At 52.3% G+C, this 19,555-nt stretch overlaps 1 protein-coding gene across 4 annotated transcripts in view; it reads right to left on the reverse strand.

Annotated features, from left to right (window-relative positions):
- Window positions 1–19,555, reverse strand: part of SLC12A5 (solute carrier family 12 member 5) — a 38,923-nt gene that overhangs the window by 16,286 nt on the left and 3,082 nt on the right. For 2 of the 4 annotated variants that reach the window (XM_037982712.2, XM_037982714.2), the window contains exons 2-11: window positions 9,484–9,578; window positions 8,992–9,123; window positions 8,604–8,750; window positions 7,729–7,783; window positions 7,121–7,251; window positions 3,826–4,067; window positions 2,866–3,077; window positions 1,085–1,255; window positions 677–775; window positions 475–532 (exon numbers count right to left, since the gene is read on the reverse strand). In XM_037982712.2, coding sequence (XP_037838640.1) covers window positions 475–532; window positions 677–775; window positions 1,085–1,255; window positions 2,866–3,077; window positions 3,826–4,067; window positions 7,121–7,251; window positions 7,729–7,783; window positions 8,604–8,750; window positions 8,992–9,123; window positions 9,484–9,578 — 1,342 coding nt within the window. Of the gene's footprint in view, window positions 1–474; window positions 533–676; window positions 776–1,084; window positions 1,256–2,865; window positions 3,078–3,825; window positions 4,068–7,120; window positions 7,252–7,728; window positions 7,784–8,603; window positions 8,751–8,991; window positions 9,124–9,483; window positions 9,579–12,215; window positions 12,604–15,092; window positions 15,581–19,555 lie in introns of those variants that run through there. The other 2 variants (XM_008015474.3, XM_073006204.1) reach the window with 2 other exon arrangements.

The raw sequence follows: 19,555 nt of genomic DNA on the forward strand, positions 1-19,555 counted from the left end.
AGGACTGGACTGAAGCCCCCAGGCTTTCCTATATGGCCGCCCCTACCGACTGCACTTAAAGTCTGTTGGCCAGTATAGTCCCACCCAAAAGAGCTCCTTCAGTACAAAAACCATGTGTTATTTATCTGCGCTGCCTCCAGAATCTCAGAGAGAGCACAGATAAATACCACTCCTGTCTATGTGACCAATACATGGACATTCAGTAAATGTTAGACACACTATTGAATTAATCCATTTTAAAGAAAAGGAAAGTATCATTATCCTAAAGGAAATGAGACACCATTCAAGTTGCTCGAACTGGAGTGACAGAAGGAGGATGAAATATAAAAAGAGGACTTTGCAAGCAATCCCCGTGGCCTCCCTCCCACAGGCCCCTCACACGGGTCCCAGCACCCCCTGCTGGGTCTGTTTCCCAGAACTCAGCCTTCTATACCCACCCCTCCCTGAGAATAGGATCAACCCCAATTATCTTACTTGTCCCGCAGGACGACCCCCTCAATGCAGGCCCCAAACAGAACAACGGAGCTGATGTCTGCAGCAGAGGATAAAGGAGAATCCCCACGGTTCAGTCCTCCCCATCCCAACCCCTCCTGCACCAGCAGCTAAGGCAGCAACTTCAGCTGCCCTCCCTCTAGTCCTCCCCCGAGGGTGGTCCCAGCGCAGCCGTGCAGGATACAGACAGCAGAGGTGGTGGCGATGGCCAGGATGGTGCCAGTGGGGATTGACTTCTGGGCATCCCTCAGGTCACCAGAGCGGTTAGAACCAGCCATGATACCTGCAAAACAGAAGTGCAGCTAGGACTGAAGCCAGGGCCACAGGAGACCAGACAGATGAGAAAAAAGGGCACCACCCTCAGAGTCAGTGAGCCTGGGATCTAGTCCTAACATACTGGCTTGTGTGAGACCTTGGCCGTGTTACTTGGCTTCTCCTGGCCTTAATTCCCTCATCTCTCCAATGGGAAGTGAAATGTTGGGGTTGCTTACATGGTGGGGTTGTTGGACTAAGAAATTCCCAGCATCATCATCGACTCTCTCCTCCCCATCCACTCCCAGGCAGAGTCTTCCCTCTCTGAGCTCCCCTTCACCTGTGACTGAGGGGAAGTAGATGCCAACCAGCAGGGTGAAGTAGGAGGTCATATCACTGAAGACATAGGGGTGGTCCATGTCAATAGGAGTGCCATCGGCCAGGCCCACCGAGGTCATCCCACTCCTCTCCACAATCACGCCCTTGGTCAGGTAGGAGCTCCAGAGGTTCTCTGTGGTGAGACAGAATGCTCAGGGGGAGGCCAGCCATCAGGGGACCAGAGCTCTGGGACCAGGAGTTGGGAGGGGGCAAAAAGTCAGGGTCAAGATCAACCCCATCTCATTCTCCCTGGCCTTAGCTCTATTTCATTTCCACTGACATTTCCTAAGCTCCTGATTTGGGCCAGGCCATGTGCAGAGATTTCACAGACTAATCAGACACAGTCTCTACCATCAAATAGTCCAATCTAGTGCAGTAAATAGGCACATAAAGACCGATCTCAGATTGAGTTGATGTGTCCCAAATTCATCTCACCATCCACCCACCCCAAACCAGCTCCTTTCCTGCATCCTATATCTCAGTAAATGGCACCATCATCAATTCTGACACCCTGCCCTACACTGCTCCCTCTCCCCTTCCCCAACTTCAATACCACCTCCAACTTCTGTCCTTTAACTCCTCCTTAATAGTTCTTAAATATGCCCCTTCTCTCCATTCCAAGGTCTCTCCACCATGGCACTAGTGACCTTTCTAGCCAGATAATTCTTTGCTGTGGGGGACTGCCCTATAGCATTGTAGGATGCTTAGCAGCATCTGGCCTCTACCTACTAGATGCCAGGTACACCCTCCGGTTTTGACAACCAAAAATGTCTGCAGACACAGCCAAATGTTTCCCGGGTGGCAAAACAACCCTGGTTGAGAAGCACTGCAGTAATGCCCACAGTCATCACTCCATCACTCTCATTCAGAAAACCATCATCTCTCTCTCCTGGACTCACAGCATCAGCCCCTTCCTGGCCCCCTGCCTCTCTCCTCTCACCCCTTTAACCCATCCACATTAGCAGCCAGAATGAACCTTCAAAAAATGGAGATCTGACCCACATCCTTCCCTTTCCCAAAACCCCTTGGTGGCTCCTCATTGCCTTCAGAATGTGGCCCCAACTCTCCAACATGGCTTCCAAGGCCTGCCACGATCTGGCTCATGCCAGCCTCTCCTGCATCGCTTCTTTCTCCACCTTGTTTTGCTCTTTATGCCCCAGTCATACCAAATTACTTGCGGTTGGAAGGACACAATATACTCTTCTGCATCTGCGTGCTTTTAGGCAAGCTGTTCTTCTGGTTGCAATTTCCTTACTCTTCCCATAGAACTGAAGATCTTTCATTTGTCCTTCAAAACCCGCCTCAGGTGAGTCCAGGAAGCCTACTGCCATCTTAAATACATGAACTCTCCCTCCCCTGGGCATTCTCTGTGCATGGAATGCACATCTACACATGGCATAATATATTTGCTAATACATCTATTTCTGCCATAGTCTCCTTGAGGCCAGGAACTGTGGCATATTTATTTTGTGTTCCTAGCACTCAGCACAATGCTGGGCACTCTGTAGGTGCTCAGTGACTGCTTGTTACGTTGATGACTTCTTTTCCTACTAGCAGTGAGATACTTGTCCCCTTTTCACCTTACTCCTCCCTGATGCCAAGGACGGAACGTAACCCAGAGTAGGTGCTCAGTTAAAGCTGATTGAATTTAGCTGAATCCCAAGGAGGGCCCCTTAATCCTGACTGCTTAACCTACAATCCCTGCAGCGTTCCCTGGATGCCAGCCCTTGTCCCCCCGCAGACCTTTGATGAGGCCACTGGCAGCACCAGGGATGCCCTGGATCTCCGTGACATTGTTTCGGGTGAAGTATTCATCACAGGTGGCGTTGAGGAAGCGAGAGGAGCAGAAAAGGCCCCACAGCTCTGTGGTCACCGTCTCATTTCCTTCCCAAGCCAGCTTGGCACAGACATTAAAGCCGTGGCGAGACAGCGTGCGGTTACCCAGGAGGCAGATCCTAGGGAGAGAAACAAGGGAGGAAGGTGGGGAGCCACATAACCTTGCCCTGGCTGTACAATACAGCCACCAGGAGACCTTTTAAACACACGGATACCAGGTCCCCATATCCAGAGTTCCTCGTTTAATTTAAATGAAGCCTGGCCATTGGCTTTTTTTTTTTTTTTAAGCTCCCCAAGTGATTCTAATAAGCAGCCAAGGTGGAGAACCACCGCATTAGTGCAACGCTGTGTTTCAGCACCGTGGACAGAGGTGCAGGGCGTCCCCCGAGACCGTCTCGGGGGACGCCCTGCACCTCTGTCTGAGCAGCGGATGGAGTGGACTTGAATCTGAGTCCCTGGACCCTCTAGACTTCTGTGTCTTTTCCCATCCTGGAGGAGTTGTCCAACACTAGGAGACTGTCCCATTCCAGGAGTTTGTCCCCACCCAGGAAAGGTTTCCCTACCACAGGCAGTATTCATTGCTTTGGAACTCGTTCCCACCTAATTCTTCCTAAGTCCACCCCACTAGCAAGCCGTTGACTCTTACAAGGCAAATTGTTCCCTCCTCCAGAAAAGTTACCCCACTCTAAAGAGATTACCCCCAAGCCAAGAGAGATTTTCCCTCCCAAGGGAAGCTGCTCCCAACCCACACCACTCAGATTCCGAGGGGCAGGGAGAGGGAGTTTGGCAGAGACTGTCACACAGACTCTGAAACAGGGCCAGGGAGTTAGGAGGATGAGTCCTTGGGCTCAGAGCAGCAGCACTCACGGGAAGTTGGGCGGGTCGAAGGCAGACTTGATGACCCCAGCATAGATGGCCAGGATGGAGAGGATGACACAACCCAGGAAGACAAGGGCAAACTTGTTGACATACTTGACACCCACAAACACCACAGTGGCCATGCAGGTGAGCACACAGGTGCCGTAAACACGCATGTTGTTCAGCAAGGCTGCTGCCTCCCCACTGGCATCTTCTGCCTTGAAGATGGCCATGGCTGGGAAGAGGTAAGCCTGTGGGAAAAGGGCAGGAAGGAAGAACAGAGACCTAAGTCAGTGGCCCTTTGCACTACAGGAAGGGCTTTAGGAAAAAAGATGCTCCTCACAGCACAGTCACAGTGGTGCCAGACTGGAAAAGACATCCAGTAATAGAATCACTAAAGAAGGCATGGCCTGTCCTGCAAGGACTATGATGCAGTCATTTAAAAATTACATTGCAAGGCCAGGCATGGTGGCTCACACCTGTGATCCCAGTGTTTTGAGAGGCCAAGGTGGGAGGATCACTTGAAGCCAGGAGTTCAAGACCAGCCTGGGCAACATAACGAGATCCCATCCCAAAAACAAATAAAAATACATTTTTTAAAAAAATGACATTGCAAGGATGCTGGAAGCGATTACGTCTGTTATTTTTGTTAACTATAACTCTTAATAATTATTTATCATTTTAATAATTTCTAATAGAAAGGTTAAAATAAATGTTCACCACTTGAGGTTGGGTGAATAAATCATGATATCCCCACACAGACTATGGAGCTATTTAAAAAGATGACGTAGTTGAGTTTTTTTTGGTTGTTGTTGTTGTTTTGGTTTTTTTGCTTTTGTTTTTGTTTTTTTGAGATAAAGTTTTGTTCTTGCTGCCCAGGCTGGAGTGCAATGGTGCAATCTCAGCTCACTGCAACTTCTACCTCCTGGGTTCAAGTGATTCTCCTGCCTCAGCCTCCCAGGTAGCTGGGATTACAGGTGCCCACCACCACCCCTGGCTAATTTTTGTATTTTTAGTAGAGACAGGGTTTCACCATATCAGTCAGGCTGGTCTTGAACTCCTAACCTCAGGTGATCCAACTGTTTCGGCCTCCCAAAGATCTGGGATTATAGGCATGAGTCACTGCGTCCAGCCAGTTGACATAGATTTATATAGACTGACTTTAAAAGCTATCCATGGTACATTAGGTGAACACAATCAGGTTTTTGAAAAAGAATATGTCTTATTATCTCATTTTTATAAACTTATGTGTGAAGATATATACATACATTAGTATATGTCTGTATGTGTTTTCATAAGTACATCAAAATGTTATCAGTAGCTTTCCCTGAATCATAAAAAATCTTGATAATCTATTCTTTGTGCACATCTGTATTTTCTAAAATTCCCATGCTAAATATTAATGTTTACATTCTTCCAAGAGTTATTTTCACTGTAAATAATACATACAAAGAGAATATGAGTTGCTTAGGGAAGCATTTATGGTATAGGGTTATATTTTACATAGACAGAATACAATACCACATAGAAAAACAAAAACTAGAAGGCAATACACCAAAACGTTAATAGTGATTTTCTTTGGGTGACTTATTTCCTTCTTTACATTTTTTCATGACTTGGATATTGCCCTAATTTTCTGCAATGGGCAGAATTGCATTTACAACAATTTTTCAAATATTTTAATTTTTAAAAGTCATGGAAGTCTATTGTTCTCCCTCATCATTTGCCTCCTCAGGCCTTGCATGCCCCATCCATCCTCCCTGTCCTGCCTTCTTCCATCTGCTGCAAAACTAATAGCCGTGGCACCTTCTAGTTCTAGGTTTCCAAGGCAGTGTGGTATAGTGGACATGTAAATGTATCAAGAAGTAGGTGTTTGGTGAATATTTGATTTTTTGGAGAGAATGGGAAGAATTCAGTTACAATGCTGTTTGTGACATGTAACCTCCTTTTTATTTGAGTCTGGACCTACCAAATACCAAATACCAAACTATTGTAAGATTATATTATTTGTCTGGACCTTACAAATACCAAACTATTGTAAGATTATAGGTTAATTTTATTTTCTTCTCTACCCTTATCATTTTCATCAATGAAGCTGCATCACTTGTGTAAGGCTCTGGAAGTCAGAAAGACCAAGGTTCATATTCCTTCCATTCGTTCCTTAAACTCTGAGCCTCGCTTTCCTCATCTGTAAAATGGCCACCTTTTTAGTCAGGCGCAGTGGCTCACGCCTGTCATCCCTGCACTTTGGGAGGCTGAGGTGGGAGGATCATTTAAAACTCAGGAGTTTGAGACCAGCCTAAGCAACATAGTGAGACCCTTATCTACAAAAAAATACAAAAATTAGCTGGGCATGGTGGTGCCTACCAGGTACTTGGGAGGCTGAACTAGGGGGGATCACTTGAACTTAGGAATTCCAGGCTACAGTGAGCCATGATTGTACCCCTGCACTCCAGCCTGGGCAACAGAGTGAGACCCTGTCTCAAAACAAAAATAAAAAGAAAAGAAAATGGCCACCTTTAACTCATGAGAGAGTCATGACAATAAAATAAAATGATATACTTCAAGCCTTGGAGCCTGCACAGAGTAGGGGCTCGGGACATGTCATCTCCACTTCCTATCCACCAGGGACACCTCATCAGCACCCATGCCCTGCAGGAAGGGGAGGAAGGATGGAGACCTAAGTCACCAGTCCTGGCTTCAAGCACTGCCCAGCAACCTGGTTTCTTTCCATCAGTCACTATTCCCAACAGATCTCTTTACATGGGTCCCTCCCCTGGTTCTTCTCTTTTGCAATCCAATAGCCACAAGCCATCTACCATTAACATCAGAGAGTACCTGTCTGTGGCCCATGGGAGGCAATCACACAATGGTAGCTGCTGCATAACATTACTGTTATTATTTCTACCGTATTTTAATTCATCAACCCACCTCTGCCACCTACCTGAGAGCTGAGTGACCTTGAGCAAGTTATCTCACCTCTCTGAGCTTCTCATTTGTAAAATGGGCATCATAATACTTAAACCTCATAAGGATTCAAGAGAATGGCTGGAAAGCACTTGGAAGGATGCTGAGAGCTCAGTGGGTGCCTGATAAACGACAGCTGTGTACATTACATAATTATTGTATCTTGTCTCCCTAACCAGACTGTGAACTCTTTAGAAACAGAACCACATCTGACTTTGGCCTTACTGAACCACATCTTTGGCCTCACTGAAAGCCTGGCTTATAGGAGGTGTCCAGGGAGCACTGATTAACTGACTGACAGCCTGGGGTTCCACACCTCCTCCTCAGCCCCTCTCACCAGCAGGATTTCGATGGTGCCCAGGATGTACATGGCCCCAGCAAAGGTAGTGCCCAGGTAGAAGCAGAGGCCCACGGCGCCCCCAAACTCCGGGCCCAGAGACCTGGAAATCATGTAGTAGGAGCCACCAGCTGCAGAGAGAATCTGGTATCAGTGAGAGGGTCAGGGGCACTGGGCTGCTCTAAGAGGTGAGGGGTGTTCAGTGACAGAGGCAAAAGGGGGTTGCTCCGGGTCTCACAGGTTTATGGGCTGCAGTCCTAGAAAGGGGACTGGTGAGAGACACAAGCACCCACTCTGCTTGGATTTTGCAGCACTAATTACCATGTTGCTAATTACCCCTTTAAGGAGGTTGTGGCTCAGAAAATCGGATGATGGAGAGGAGGGTCTCAGGATGAGTGGGGGGAGGGCTGCCCTACTCAACACTGGCAGCTGCCTCCTCCTCCCCTGCCCCCAATAGGGCTGCCCCTACCTACCCCATGAACAGATACAGCCCAGCCCCCTAGTCTATAATATTACCTCTCTTGGGTCTTGATGTCCCCCAAAGCCCAGGGCTCTATCCCCCCTTCCAGCCAGCCATCCCCCCTCCCCACGAAGCCCCAGTCACCTACCAGGCACAACACCATTCGTTGCAATTGCACTCATGGAGATGGCTGTGAGCATCGTCTGTGAGGAAAGAGATCATCAGAGCAGTGGCTGGGGTGGGGGCCGCAGTGGCCTGGGTGGGGGCCAAGCTTTATACCCCATAAACACCAGCCAAACCCACAGGTTCTCTTCCGCTGAGCTGCTCCCTGGGCCTGTTCCAACTTCTACTCCTGCCAAGTCCTTCTTCTCAAGAAAACCTCTTATTCACCATGCGAACGGAAGGAGCCCAAGCAAGCCACAGCATCAGAGAGCTCTGGAAATCCCAGCCCGGTCTCAGACCAGCTGACTGACCTGAGACAACTCACTTCACTTCTCCAAGCCTCAGTTTCTCCATCTATAGAATAGGAGTAACAGCTCCGACACTGAGTACCTCACATGCAGAGCTGTCTCAAGGTTATGTACGAGGACACGCAAATGTATCAAGAGGTAGGTGTTTGGCGAATATTTGATTTTTTAGAGAGAATGGGAAGAATTCGGTTACAATGCTGTTTGTGACATGTCATCTCATTTTTGTGAGTCTGGACCTACCAAAATGTTAACTATTGTAAGAGTATAGGTGAATTTTATTTTCTTCTCTACCCTTATCATTTTCATCAATGAGCTGCATCACTTGTGTAATTACACACACACAGAGATCCAGGTGAAACCTGGTTAACAGCCATCAGGGACAAGCCTGTGAGATGCAGGAAGGACCAGTCAGGCCTAATTTACTCTCAAAGATCATAAGCAGTGCTTCCTATAAAAAGCTCAGGTCTCATGCTTCCATCCTCCCACCTCCCACCCCCAGGTCTCTGCCAAGCCCCAGCTGTCAGGGGGTGGTGAGGGGAGGGGTGTCACTCACACAGGAGCAGCAGATGAACACCATGCAGAAGGACTCCATGATGCCTGCAATGCCCACCACCCAGGTGAGCCGCAGGAAGAGGATGACGCCAAAGATGTTCTGCAGGCACGGCAGGTACACGCCCATGAAGGTGCCCATGCGTGGGGCCTGCCAGGGAGGCCAGCATCAGTCTCTGCAGTCCTCATCATTACCAACACCCCAGGCGTGCTCCTCCTCCATGTTTTTCCACTCCCACCTTCCTCTTCTCTCTATCGCCATTCCTTCATCCCTCTCCTTTCTGATTCGTGTGCCCTTTACCTCCCTCCATTCAAATCCATTTTTCTCCCCCATCCTTCCCCACCTCCCATCCATCCCTTTTCTTCCATTTCTCATCCCCCGAGGCCCTCACCTGCACCGGCTTCCTTCTTCCACCCTCATTGTTTTCTGCCTCTTCGTGCTCCCTACTTCCCTGGGGCAGGTTGGTGTAGTTGGCCAGGCCACTGAGCAAGGAGGACACCATAGGGCTGGTGTCCATCTCCTCCTACGGAGGGAGGGTGTCAGTGCTAGGAGTCTGGGGGAGCAGGTGGAGTGAGCTGGGTGGTGAGGGGCAGAAGAAGAGATGGGGACAAGCAGCACTAAACCATTGAGGTTGGGATGAGATGGGAAAGGAGGAGAAACAGGTGAGGAGACCAGGGGTAAGAATGGTAGGATGAGAAGAGGAGGGCAGGGAGCAGAGGGAGTAAATCCCAGGAGGGAGGAGGGATGGGGAGGCTCAAGGAAGAAGGTGGACTCAAGAGGGGGTGGAGAGGAGGGTACTATTTCCTAGGGAGGGAGGGAGGAAGCAGCTGATGAATCAGGATGATGAGTTGCAGGTCGGGGCCCAACAGCCCTAGCAGCCCACCTCAAACAAGGCCATGTTCTTGCCATCATACTCCTTTCCCTTCTCTGTGTCAGTGCTGTTGATGAAGGGACTGCTTTCCTTGGGGTTGCCATCACCTGAGAAGGCAGAGGGGTCAGAGATCTGGCACCAATCAGTTGTTGTCCAACCACCTGGGCATACAGTGGTGTAGCCACGGTAGCCCTCTGAATCTCAGTTTGCGCATTGGGAAAATGGGGCTAATACCACCTTCCTTGCAGAATTGTAGTTGACAGCATGTGCACAGAGCCTAATGCACTAGCTGGCATGCACTGCGTATTAACAGATGTGTGAGTGCTTCCTTGCTCTTGGGGGTCCTATTCCATTTACCAGGACACCCCAAGACTCTCCAGAGTTCCCTTCTTAACTATAGCTGGGCTCATACCAGTGTTAGGGGTGGAGGCATGTTCTTTCCCAGTGGAGAAGGTCTGCCTTCTGGGAGCACTACAGACTGAGGCCCCAAGGATGTGCTACTTCTCGAAGAAGATCCCCTCATCATGCCAGAGATCCCCTCTGGCATCTCCTGTGCTCTTTATTCATCTTCATTCACAATATGTTTACCAAGTGTCTACCATGTGCCAATACAGGCATGGGGGAAGCAGGGTAAGACACAGAAGACACCATCCTTGCTCTCAGGAGACCAACCCAAGTGCAGGGAGACAAACCAGCAGCCAGGAATTTCCAATCTGGCATGGTCAATTCTAGGATAGAAGATCAAGGGACTGTGGGACACAGGAGAGGCATCCAGCCCAGCCAGGGAGGTCATGGGAGGCTTCCCAGAGGAAGTGACGTGTCCACTGAGAGCTGAAGAATGAGTAAGAGCTAGCCTGGGAGGGAGGCAGGGAGGGTGTTCCAGGCAGACAGAATAGCAGAACAGCATGTTCGATGGCCCAGAGGTGACAGCGAACAGAGTGGGTTAGAGGAATGAAGTATGATCTGGCTGAAGTCTGTGGAAGGGGCAGTGAAAAGTGAAAAGGTGCGCCTGGGAAGGGAAGTGTGGGCTGGGCCCTTAAATGATTAGCAGGTCATGTTGAAGAATGTGGACCTCATCCAGAGGACAATGGGGAGTCATTGAAGAGTTTCAGGCAAAAAAAAAATACCACAAATAAACCCGTGTTTTAGAGCCATCACTCGGGCTTTTGGGTGAAGAAAACAGAGTACAGTAGTTAGAGACTTTCAGTAACCCAGGTAAGGGCTGATGATGTCCCTGACCAGAGCAATGTAGAGCAACAGACAGAATTATTGGCATATTTCTATGCCAGATGTTTGGCCGGGGGAGAAAGAATCTAGGATAATGTCTGGGGTTTCTAGCATGGGTGAATGGTTGGATGATGGTGCTATTTGATAAATGAGAAGACTAGAAAAGGAGGAGTTTGGAGGTGGGGAAGATGCTGGATTTAGCTGAGGGTGAGGAACTACAGGGCACTCAAATGGATACATCCAGAAGCCACCTGGATATATGAATCAGGAAACATACAGCAAAGAGGCTGGTCAGGAGAAAGAGATGGGGTAAGCTATGTAAACACGTATAGGGTGCGTGTGAAGCCATGGACCTAAATGAGCTCACTCGAGGAGAAAGTATCTTGGGCACCACGGGGGAAGGTCCCTTCAGAAAGATATAAGAGGCCCCACAGGTACATTTCCTTGGCTTCAGCCATGACCCTTCCTCAATTCCAGGCTGAATTCCAGTGGTTGACATCTCTCTGGACACTGGAGAAACTCCCCGCTGATCAAACTCCAAGTGAAATTGAGGCCCTAGGTTCTCCTGTCTCCTCAACAGCTGACATCCCTTTCTCCCCATCTCCATCCATCTGCATCTTCCCCATCCTCCTGTCTACCTCCAGGAAACCTTCCTCAGTCACCCAGCCAGAGCATGGCATGTCTCTGTTGTAAAACCAATCTCTTCCTGACTAAAAATTGGGCCAAGAGGAGTGATGCCTTGCCTGCTCCAAAGAAACCCACCACCCAGTCTTCTGCCACCACCTCCACCTCATCCATCAAGGCAGAAACTCCCGGTTGTCAAATAGGGTGCAATGGTCAGCTCTTTCTTCTCACATATGTGAGTTCCTGGGAATAACAGACGCACCTCCCAGCACATAATAGGTGCTCAGGAAAAAGTCTTTGGAGCTAAATTCTCCGGGGTTCCCTTCTGGACCCCAGGGTCTCAGAAGAGCTCTCTGGGGCCAGAGAACAGGAGTACAAGAAAGAGGTAGATTCCCCCTCCTTTTAAAATGCTGGCAGTATGCCTCCTGTTCTCAGCACACCACGGTGTGGACTAGAGAGATTGAGGGGACCTGAGGTGAGAGGAAGTTTCCTAATGGTTAAGAAAAGGGGCTGAAGTTATGGAAACTGACATTCCAGTCCCAGCTTCACTGGGTATGTCGTCACTTTCAGTAAGTCACAAACTCTCTAAGCCTCAGTTTCCTCCTTTGCAAAGGATACTAACCAAGCTTAACTCATAGGGCTGTTGCTGGGATTAAATTAATGCATGTTAAGTGTGCCTGTCACGAGTGTGGCTATTGCTATTATTACAATTGCGATTATTATTAACATATTTGGTGCCCACCCGGTAGCCGGGGTTCCCCATCCCACACCGCACCTCCAACCGCAAGATTTGGGGTCCTGTCTCCTATGGAGCTGGGTCCCTTTCCCCGCAACATCCCCTCTTAGGGCCAGGACAACCAGACAGGAGAAACCCTCCCCTCTGCCTTTCATACCCTCTCCCAAGCTCCTCCTCCTTCGCAGGGGCGGGTGGCCCTCAGGGGACGGGAATGGGGGCGTCCTGGTCCGAGACCCGGCAACTAGGTGGCCCCGCGCCGGTCTCCATGGCGACCGCGCAGGCCAAGAGCGCAGCGCCGAGCCTAGCCGGCCGCGCGCCCGCAGCCGCTTATGTAACGCGGCGCGCAGCGCGGAGCCAGACTCCAGGCCGGATCCGGGCCAGGAGATGAGGGCAGGGGAGAGGGCGGCTAGGTAGGCTCGTCCTGGGTCCCGCCTTTCCACTAACTGCCTGGGCGGGACGCCAGGCTCCCGGGACTTGTCAGCCAGGGCCGATTTCGTCCCTTCCCTGAACGCCAGCCGCACTGGTTGAGGGGGATGGGGAATAAGCTTCCGAGTTCTCAAAGAACCAGAACAGCTAAGGGGAAACTCGCCCTGATTCCCCAGAGCCAAGAGTAAGGGTGATGCGGGAGCGCCGAGCCGCGCGCGAGCGAGAGGCAGGGCCAGACTGAGGCTGAACCCTCCCCACCCCCGCCCCCTGGGAGCTCTCAACCCGAATCGGCTTTCAATTAAGCTGCGGCGGCCAGAGCTCCCGGGGAGGAAACAGGCGAGCGGCGCAAGCTAAGAAGCCTCCCCGGGGCCTGGGGCTGGGCCTGGGGGAATCCCTAGGCCAGCTCCGAGAGGGAGAGGGGGCGTCAGACCTCAAGGGGAAAGAAGACCGGGACACATCTTCAGTCCAGAAGTGCGCTCTTGCTCGGGCCATCCCCACCGGCCCGAGGTCAGCAACCAGTTCCTTCCCGTACATCCCCAAGAATCTAGAATCAGACATGTCAGGGGCTCTTGGCCTGATGGTCCTCTCTCAAGCCCAGAAGGTCTTTAGCACCTCCTACCACCATCTCCAGGCACCGCTTGGGGAAGGGGGGACTTCTTTCTCTGGGACCCAGAGCACATGACCCAGGTTCTGGCCTCTTGAGTTCCAGGTCCTGGACCCTACGTAGAGAAAGAAGGTCTCCAGATGGGTCCGCTGCACTCAGTGTCTAGAAACTAACGGAGAGGGGATAGAACTGAAGCAAGTTCCTAGTTCAACTCCTGCCTCACACACACTGATGCCTCTTTTCTAGGCCTCCTGAGCCCCCATGGAAACCCCAAGGCCTGGTGAAACCTTGGCAGAGAAAGCAGGTGCTGGGGAATGGGACCATACCCGATTTCTGAGGGAACAGACAGATGCTCTCTCATCTAAGCCCCCCTCTCAGAGTGGAGGCATCTGAAGGGGATCCCGGATGGACAGATCCGTGTCGGGATGCCTGGCGCTGCTGCAGACTCAACTTTGCCAAACTTCCCCGCCCAACCCCCGGCCAGAAGCCCGCGGGGGAGGGGGCGGATGCTGGATGAGGTGATCCCAGGGTCACTGGGGAGGTGGATGAGCTGGCCAGCTAGGAGTTCTGGCACCTGTATACCACTCAGCCCCCAGGAGGAATGAGGAGTTGCAGGAAGCGGGGGCGGGGGAGGGGGGTCAGACAAAGGATCAGGGACCCTGGTGTCCCCAGCCTTTCCAAGCGGCCACTTGGCCCTGAGATCCAGGATCCGGAGGACCTCAGAGTCAAGGTTGCCAATCTCTAGAAGACCCTGCTCTTTCAGCCCTAGGCGCCATTCCCCAGAGGGATCTGCGGGAGTCTAAGCTCATAGGGTCAAGCAGTGCCCAGGGGAACGTTTGAAGGCGCTGAGCGCAGACAGCAGGCGCGGGAGGCGCGCTAGTGCGCAGGGGACGCAGCGCCGCTGGAGAGTTGGGGGTGGGGGTGGCTGACAGCCGTGATGGATGGCTGAGACCGCTGGGGGGCGGCGGGGGGCCTGGGAGCCTGAGGGGGTGGCTCGCCCCAAGACCTCGGAGCAAGGAAGCCGCGGAGGAGGGCAGGGGAGAGCGGGAGCAGCCAAAGGACTTGTCCCAAGCCCCTCGGTTCCTTGCGAGTCTCCGCACCCACCGCAGCGCGTCCGCAGTGTCCGCGCCGCGGCGCTGAGGATTCAGCCTCTGGGACCCCAATTCTGAGGCCTCACTGGGAAAGCTGGCAGAGCTATCTAAAAACATTGCCCCCGCCCCGCCCTGGACCGCCCCAGGGAACTGAGAGGAGGGGGAAAGAGGGAAGAAAGGAGGGTGATCTTGCTTCCCGTCCTGAATAGGAACCCACGGGAAAACGAGAGAGAGAGAGAGAGATTCTGCAAAGTGGAGCTGAAAATCTATGGAGGAGGTATGCTTCAGTCTGAGGTCGGACCTTGGGAAGCCTTGGGGGAGGGGTCCCAGATTGCACCAAGGGTTCCCTTAAGGAGACACCGCAGCCCGGACAGGGGCTGTCATATGGCCCCAACCCCCCCCACACACACACACACAGACACACACACACACACACACACACACACACACAGCCACCTCTTCCCCCATCTTCCAGATGGAAGTCTTAGAATGAGGGACTGCAGCAGACTGCGCCCCCCGGCACCACGGGTGCCTGCTCTGCGCCAGGACGCCGGGGTCCCCTGTCGGGGAAAGGAGCCCTCCTCCCGCCGTCGAGCTCCACATCAGCCCATTCTAGGTCTTCTATCCCCTTCCCACCGCCTCCTCGGTTTAGCTAACCCAAGTCGGCCCGAAGCCGTGGGCAGCGACAATCCCCCGGCCCGCAGCTCTGCCACCAGGCGCGGCGCATTCCAGCACCTTGGACAGCGCCCGGAGCATTCCGATGGAGCTCAGCTCCAGGCTGCGGCCGGCGACCACCGTCCGGGTCAGTCCCAGCCTCCTCTCTGAAGGAGGGGGCCCCCGTTCCGCCTCTAACCCCAGAGCTGCCTCCTCTCCTCGCTGCCCCCTCCCCCGCCGCCCCCGGACCACAGCTTACCCGGGTTGGCTCCCCCGTCGCCGTCCTCGCAGTCCGTCAGGTTGTTTAGCATGGTGGCGGCGCGGCCCCTGGTCTGGGGATGGCTGCGCCGCCTCGCCCGCGCCCCTCTACCCGCCTTCGCCGCTCTCTCGTTCGCTCTAGCTCTCTCTCGCTCTCCGCTCCACGGAGGAAGAAGCTGCAGTGCCCGCCCGCCCGGCGCACACACACTCGCACACGGACACACGCTCACACCCGCGCGCGCCCCCTCTCAGCAGCGGCGCTGCTCACCTCATCCCGTATGCAGGAGGCGTGAGCCACTGGCGGGGTTTTGGGGGGAGAGCGGGAGGGAGGGAGAAGAGAAGATGAGGGGCGGGCAGAGCGCGACTAGTGGCCCCCTTGCACGAAAACTGGGGGATTGCGTGGGTGGGATGAAGGGGGTGCTTCGGGGGACAGGGCCTTGCCTCCCTTGAGCAGACGCAGCTCCCCCCCACCCACTCTCCGGGCGGGGCCCGGCACGTGGGCAGGTGCCATCCCGCGCCCTAAAAATAACGGCAGGGAACTAGGTCGCGGCCGCGGGGAGGCGGCCCCGCAGCGGCTGCCTGACTGGGGGTCTGGGGTAACCCCCAGGGGGAAGATAAAGGGCACTGAAGTGGCCGTGGAGGTGCGCCATGGAACATGGGGCCCTTGAGAAGCCTCTCTGCAAGACTGGAGAGGCCAACCCTGAAGTGGGGGAGGAGAACCAGACCCTCTTTCATACCACTGCTCAAGAGATTGGAGCTGGAGGCATGTAGAGCCTAGGGCCCATAACTAAAGCAATGTGCTACCCCCAGGGGCGTTCAGGTCACTGAACTGACTGATCCAACCTGTCTTAAAATGGGTGGGGTAGCGCCTGAGGAGTTACAAGGAACTCTCTCGATGTGCTTAGACTGACAAGAGTCCCATCATCCCACCCCCAAGACAAGTCCCTGGAGCCCACAGTCAGGGACCTTCTGACTGCCGACTGATCTAGAGATGAGACCTGGTGAGGAGGAGAAGAGGCGGCAGTGAGGCTCCAGGGAGGACCGACTTTCCACCAGGGACGGTGCAGCCTCTAGAGAGGACAGGCTGGTCCCAAGGCTGGCCAGGGACAGAGTGGGGGAGGGCGAAATGAGGCCGCCTGTCGGTTTGAGACCAGATTTTCTCCTGGGGCAGAAGTGTCTAATCCCCTAATCCAGGATTGCTTTCCGAGGCTTCCAGAGCCGACATGCTCTCTGTCCTCCTCCCGGCTCCCCTTAGGCCAATCCCCCAGAAGCTTGATCATCTTGGGACCACTCAGTGCCCCTAGAGTCCAGGTTTGAGCCAGTGGTGCAGACATCTCAGGAAGTGGCATCAGAGGTTTGAAAGTTTTCAGTCTCTAGAAGATCTAAACATCTGAGGATGGGAGCAGATCACGGTAAACAATCTTCACACTCGTACTAGCTCTCTCTCGCTGGCCCTCTAAGTTCCAGAAGAGTTCTAGGGTTGGGAAAGGATCAGTCATTGTATCTTACACACAGCTTTCCTTTCACAGATAAAAACTAAGGCCCATAGAGGGAAAATGACTGCCTATGGACATAATGCCAGTGGATGGCAGAATTTGGTCTAGCATCCAGATTGCTTTACTCCAGTTTAGGACTCTCTTCATTGATAGAACTTATAAAAGTGGGCTTGCCTCCATAGAAGAGACAAGGATGCAGTCATATCCACGCCCCTCAGCAGCCTCTGGTTATTAGCTCCTGAAAAAACAAAAACAAAAACAAAACAGGCACTAGGTCTGAGATGTGCTTTCTTCCTTTTCTTGTGCTCAGGCTTCAGGGGTGCAGGGCTAGAATGGACTCTTGGCTTGCAACTGAAGGGGAAGCCTCCAGAAAACCTGCAAAAATCCTAAAGAGCCATTCATATCCCTGGAGACTGGGGTATAGGGCAGCACTTTTTTCAGGACCATGGACAGGATCCAGGGCTCAGCTTTACTTGTATTAACACAATTTGTCAGTGGCTTCAGATTGGGTCAACCGTGGAGTTTTCAGCAGCTGACTCAAAAGTGCCTCTGAGGGACCTACCAACTAAGCATCGCTGCCACTTCGTTTTTCAGATACCCAAAGGACCCTTCAGGGTGGAAAGGTAACTATTCAGACAAGTTGTGGGCACTGATATTCTTGGCTCTCCCAGAGAGAAAACCACCAAAAGAGTGAGATGAGTTTGAATTGGTGACAGAGGTTAAAAGAAGCCAGGGTTCAAAAATTTTTAAGCATGCCACTCCACTCTACACACACACACACACACACACACACACAGCACCAGCAGCAGCAGCAGCAGCACTGTGGTCTACTACTCTGCAGAGATGCATAACAGTAAAACACATGTAGCACGTTTGTCAGAGAAGTGCTATAGAATGAAGGAGATGCTGGGATTTTTCAGTAATCCCAGGTCTGGCATGTTCCCCTGGGGTTATTTTCCTTCATTTGTGGTCCAGCTTTGGCCACTCAGAAACTAAGTCCATGCATGGGGAAACCTAAATTTTAGGGAGTACAGGTGAAGGCAGGAGTGATTCCTCTTCCCCTGGGGAACCCATCTGTCCACCTTCACTAGAGTTCCCGTCTCAAGAGCCATCTGAGATTCAGGAGATAGTGGTTCTATCGTATGCTCTGCCCCTAAATTCTCTCTGTATCTCTGGGCAAAATCAGGTTCCTTTCTGTGGGCCTCGGTATCCCATCTGTAAAAATGAGTTAGGTTGCATAATCCATGGCACTTCTTCCTGCTCTGAAAACTCTTAGTGCTCTATTAATCTCAGACCAAAGCCACATATCCCTTCCTGAGGAGCCCAGACCAAGTGAGCATACAGTTCCAAGGGGAGACCCCAGCCCCTCTACTGACACCCCTCACCTTTCAGGAAGATTGTGCCCTATTCTGGCCTCCAGCCAACTCTCTGTGGTGAGGTTTAGAGAAAACACATGGCAGGCACCCACTACACTGCCAGCCTGGCACTGGCCAGTAAAAGGTGACCTGCAGCTCGGAGCCCCAGGAACCTGGCTGCCAGCACAGCATCCCCTCCCGACCAAGAACCCTGGGGAGATCTGGGGCCAGGGAAACCCTCTCATTAAAGCAGCACGAGATGCAGAGCTAGGGAGGGTCCTATTTCTAAACTCTGAGTCTCTCAAACTCATACCCCCTCCCACCATATGTCTCAGAGAGAAAAAACGCTCAGAGAAGCTGCCTCCTGAGTGTCAGGATTTGGGAACTGGAAGATATATTATAAATTATTTTTCCACTCTCCACTTATTGTGAAATTGGAGTCTGAAAATGGAAAGGTTCACATTTTCTTCATGGGGTGAACTTGTAACAGACTAGGGACTAGAACCCAGCCCCCTGACCTCCTGCCCGGGACTGCATCAACTGAACCAGGACAAGGGGCTGTTTGGAGGAAGCTAGAGCCACCAGACTGGGTCCTCTTTCCACAGGAGGCAGGCATAGCATTCCTCCTTATGGCTCAATCCCTCTGCCTCTGCATCTCCACTGCATTACCCCCACAACCTAACCCACTCACCACTAGCTGTAGCCTCATGGGCCCAGGGTCCTGAATGCCCTCCTTCACTCTTCTTCTCCCCCACCCGCATGCCCCATCCTCGGATCCAAAACCTTAGCAGTGAATTGATGAGTCCAGCGCAAAGCACACCCCACACACACAGGGCTCACTGCGGAGCACGTCAACCACCACCGTCTCCGTGGCAACCGGGGGTTTAATTAACAGGCTGCAGCCCCATCACCATAGCAACGGCACCCCAACAGCCCTTTATTCCTCTGCAGACTCAGCCCATCTTCCCTCTTTCCCAATCCGGACCCCTTTCTCGCTGCACTCTACCCGCCATCGCCACCCCACCTGGAGAACTGAGGCCTAAAGATCGCTCTGGTTCATTGAGAAAAGGGGAGGGGAGAGGAGGGGGATGAGAGAGAAAGAGAGAGCAGCCTGTCACCATGGCAACTGCAGCCCCGTTCATAACCAGTGTGTTGCCATGGAGATTCCTAGGGCTCACCTTGGGCTGAGGTACCGGGCAGTGAGGTTCTGAGTTCTGGCTTGGGGATGGGATGACTGGAGATCTCCTTAGACAGGCTGGAAATCTCCATATCCAACATATATACCAATAACAGCATTATTCTTCCCAATTTACAGATGGAGAGACTGAAACATGAGGTTTGGGTCTAGAGGAAGCAGACAGCTTCATCCTTCCAAATCATCACAAAATCTTAGCATTTTTATGGTTAGAAGGACCCTTAGATAGCTTCCTGTTCAACTCCTTTATATGACAGATGGGCATATTGAGGCCCAGAGAGGGGAAGCAATGTCCCCAAGGTCACATCACAGAGCCTGAGCTAGAACATAGATGGGCTACATTGTGGTCTTGCTCTATCCTCCCAGCATAAGTTAGCTCCCTCTCCCTCCATGGGGACACATCCCAACTCATGTTAGT

This window comes from Chlorocebus sabaeus, chromosome 2 (genome assembly GCF_047675955.1).
Source record: "Chlorocebus sabaeus isolate Y175 chromosome 2, mChlSab1.0.hap1, whole genome shotgun sequence".
Classification (NCBI taxonomy): domain Eukaryota; kingdom Metazoa; phylum Chordata; class Mammalia; order Primates; family Cercopithecidae; genus Chlorocebus; species Chlorocebus sabaeus.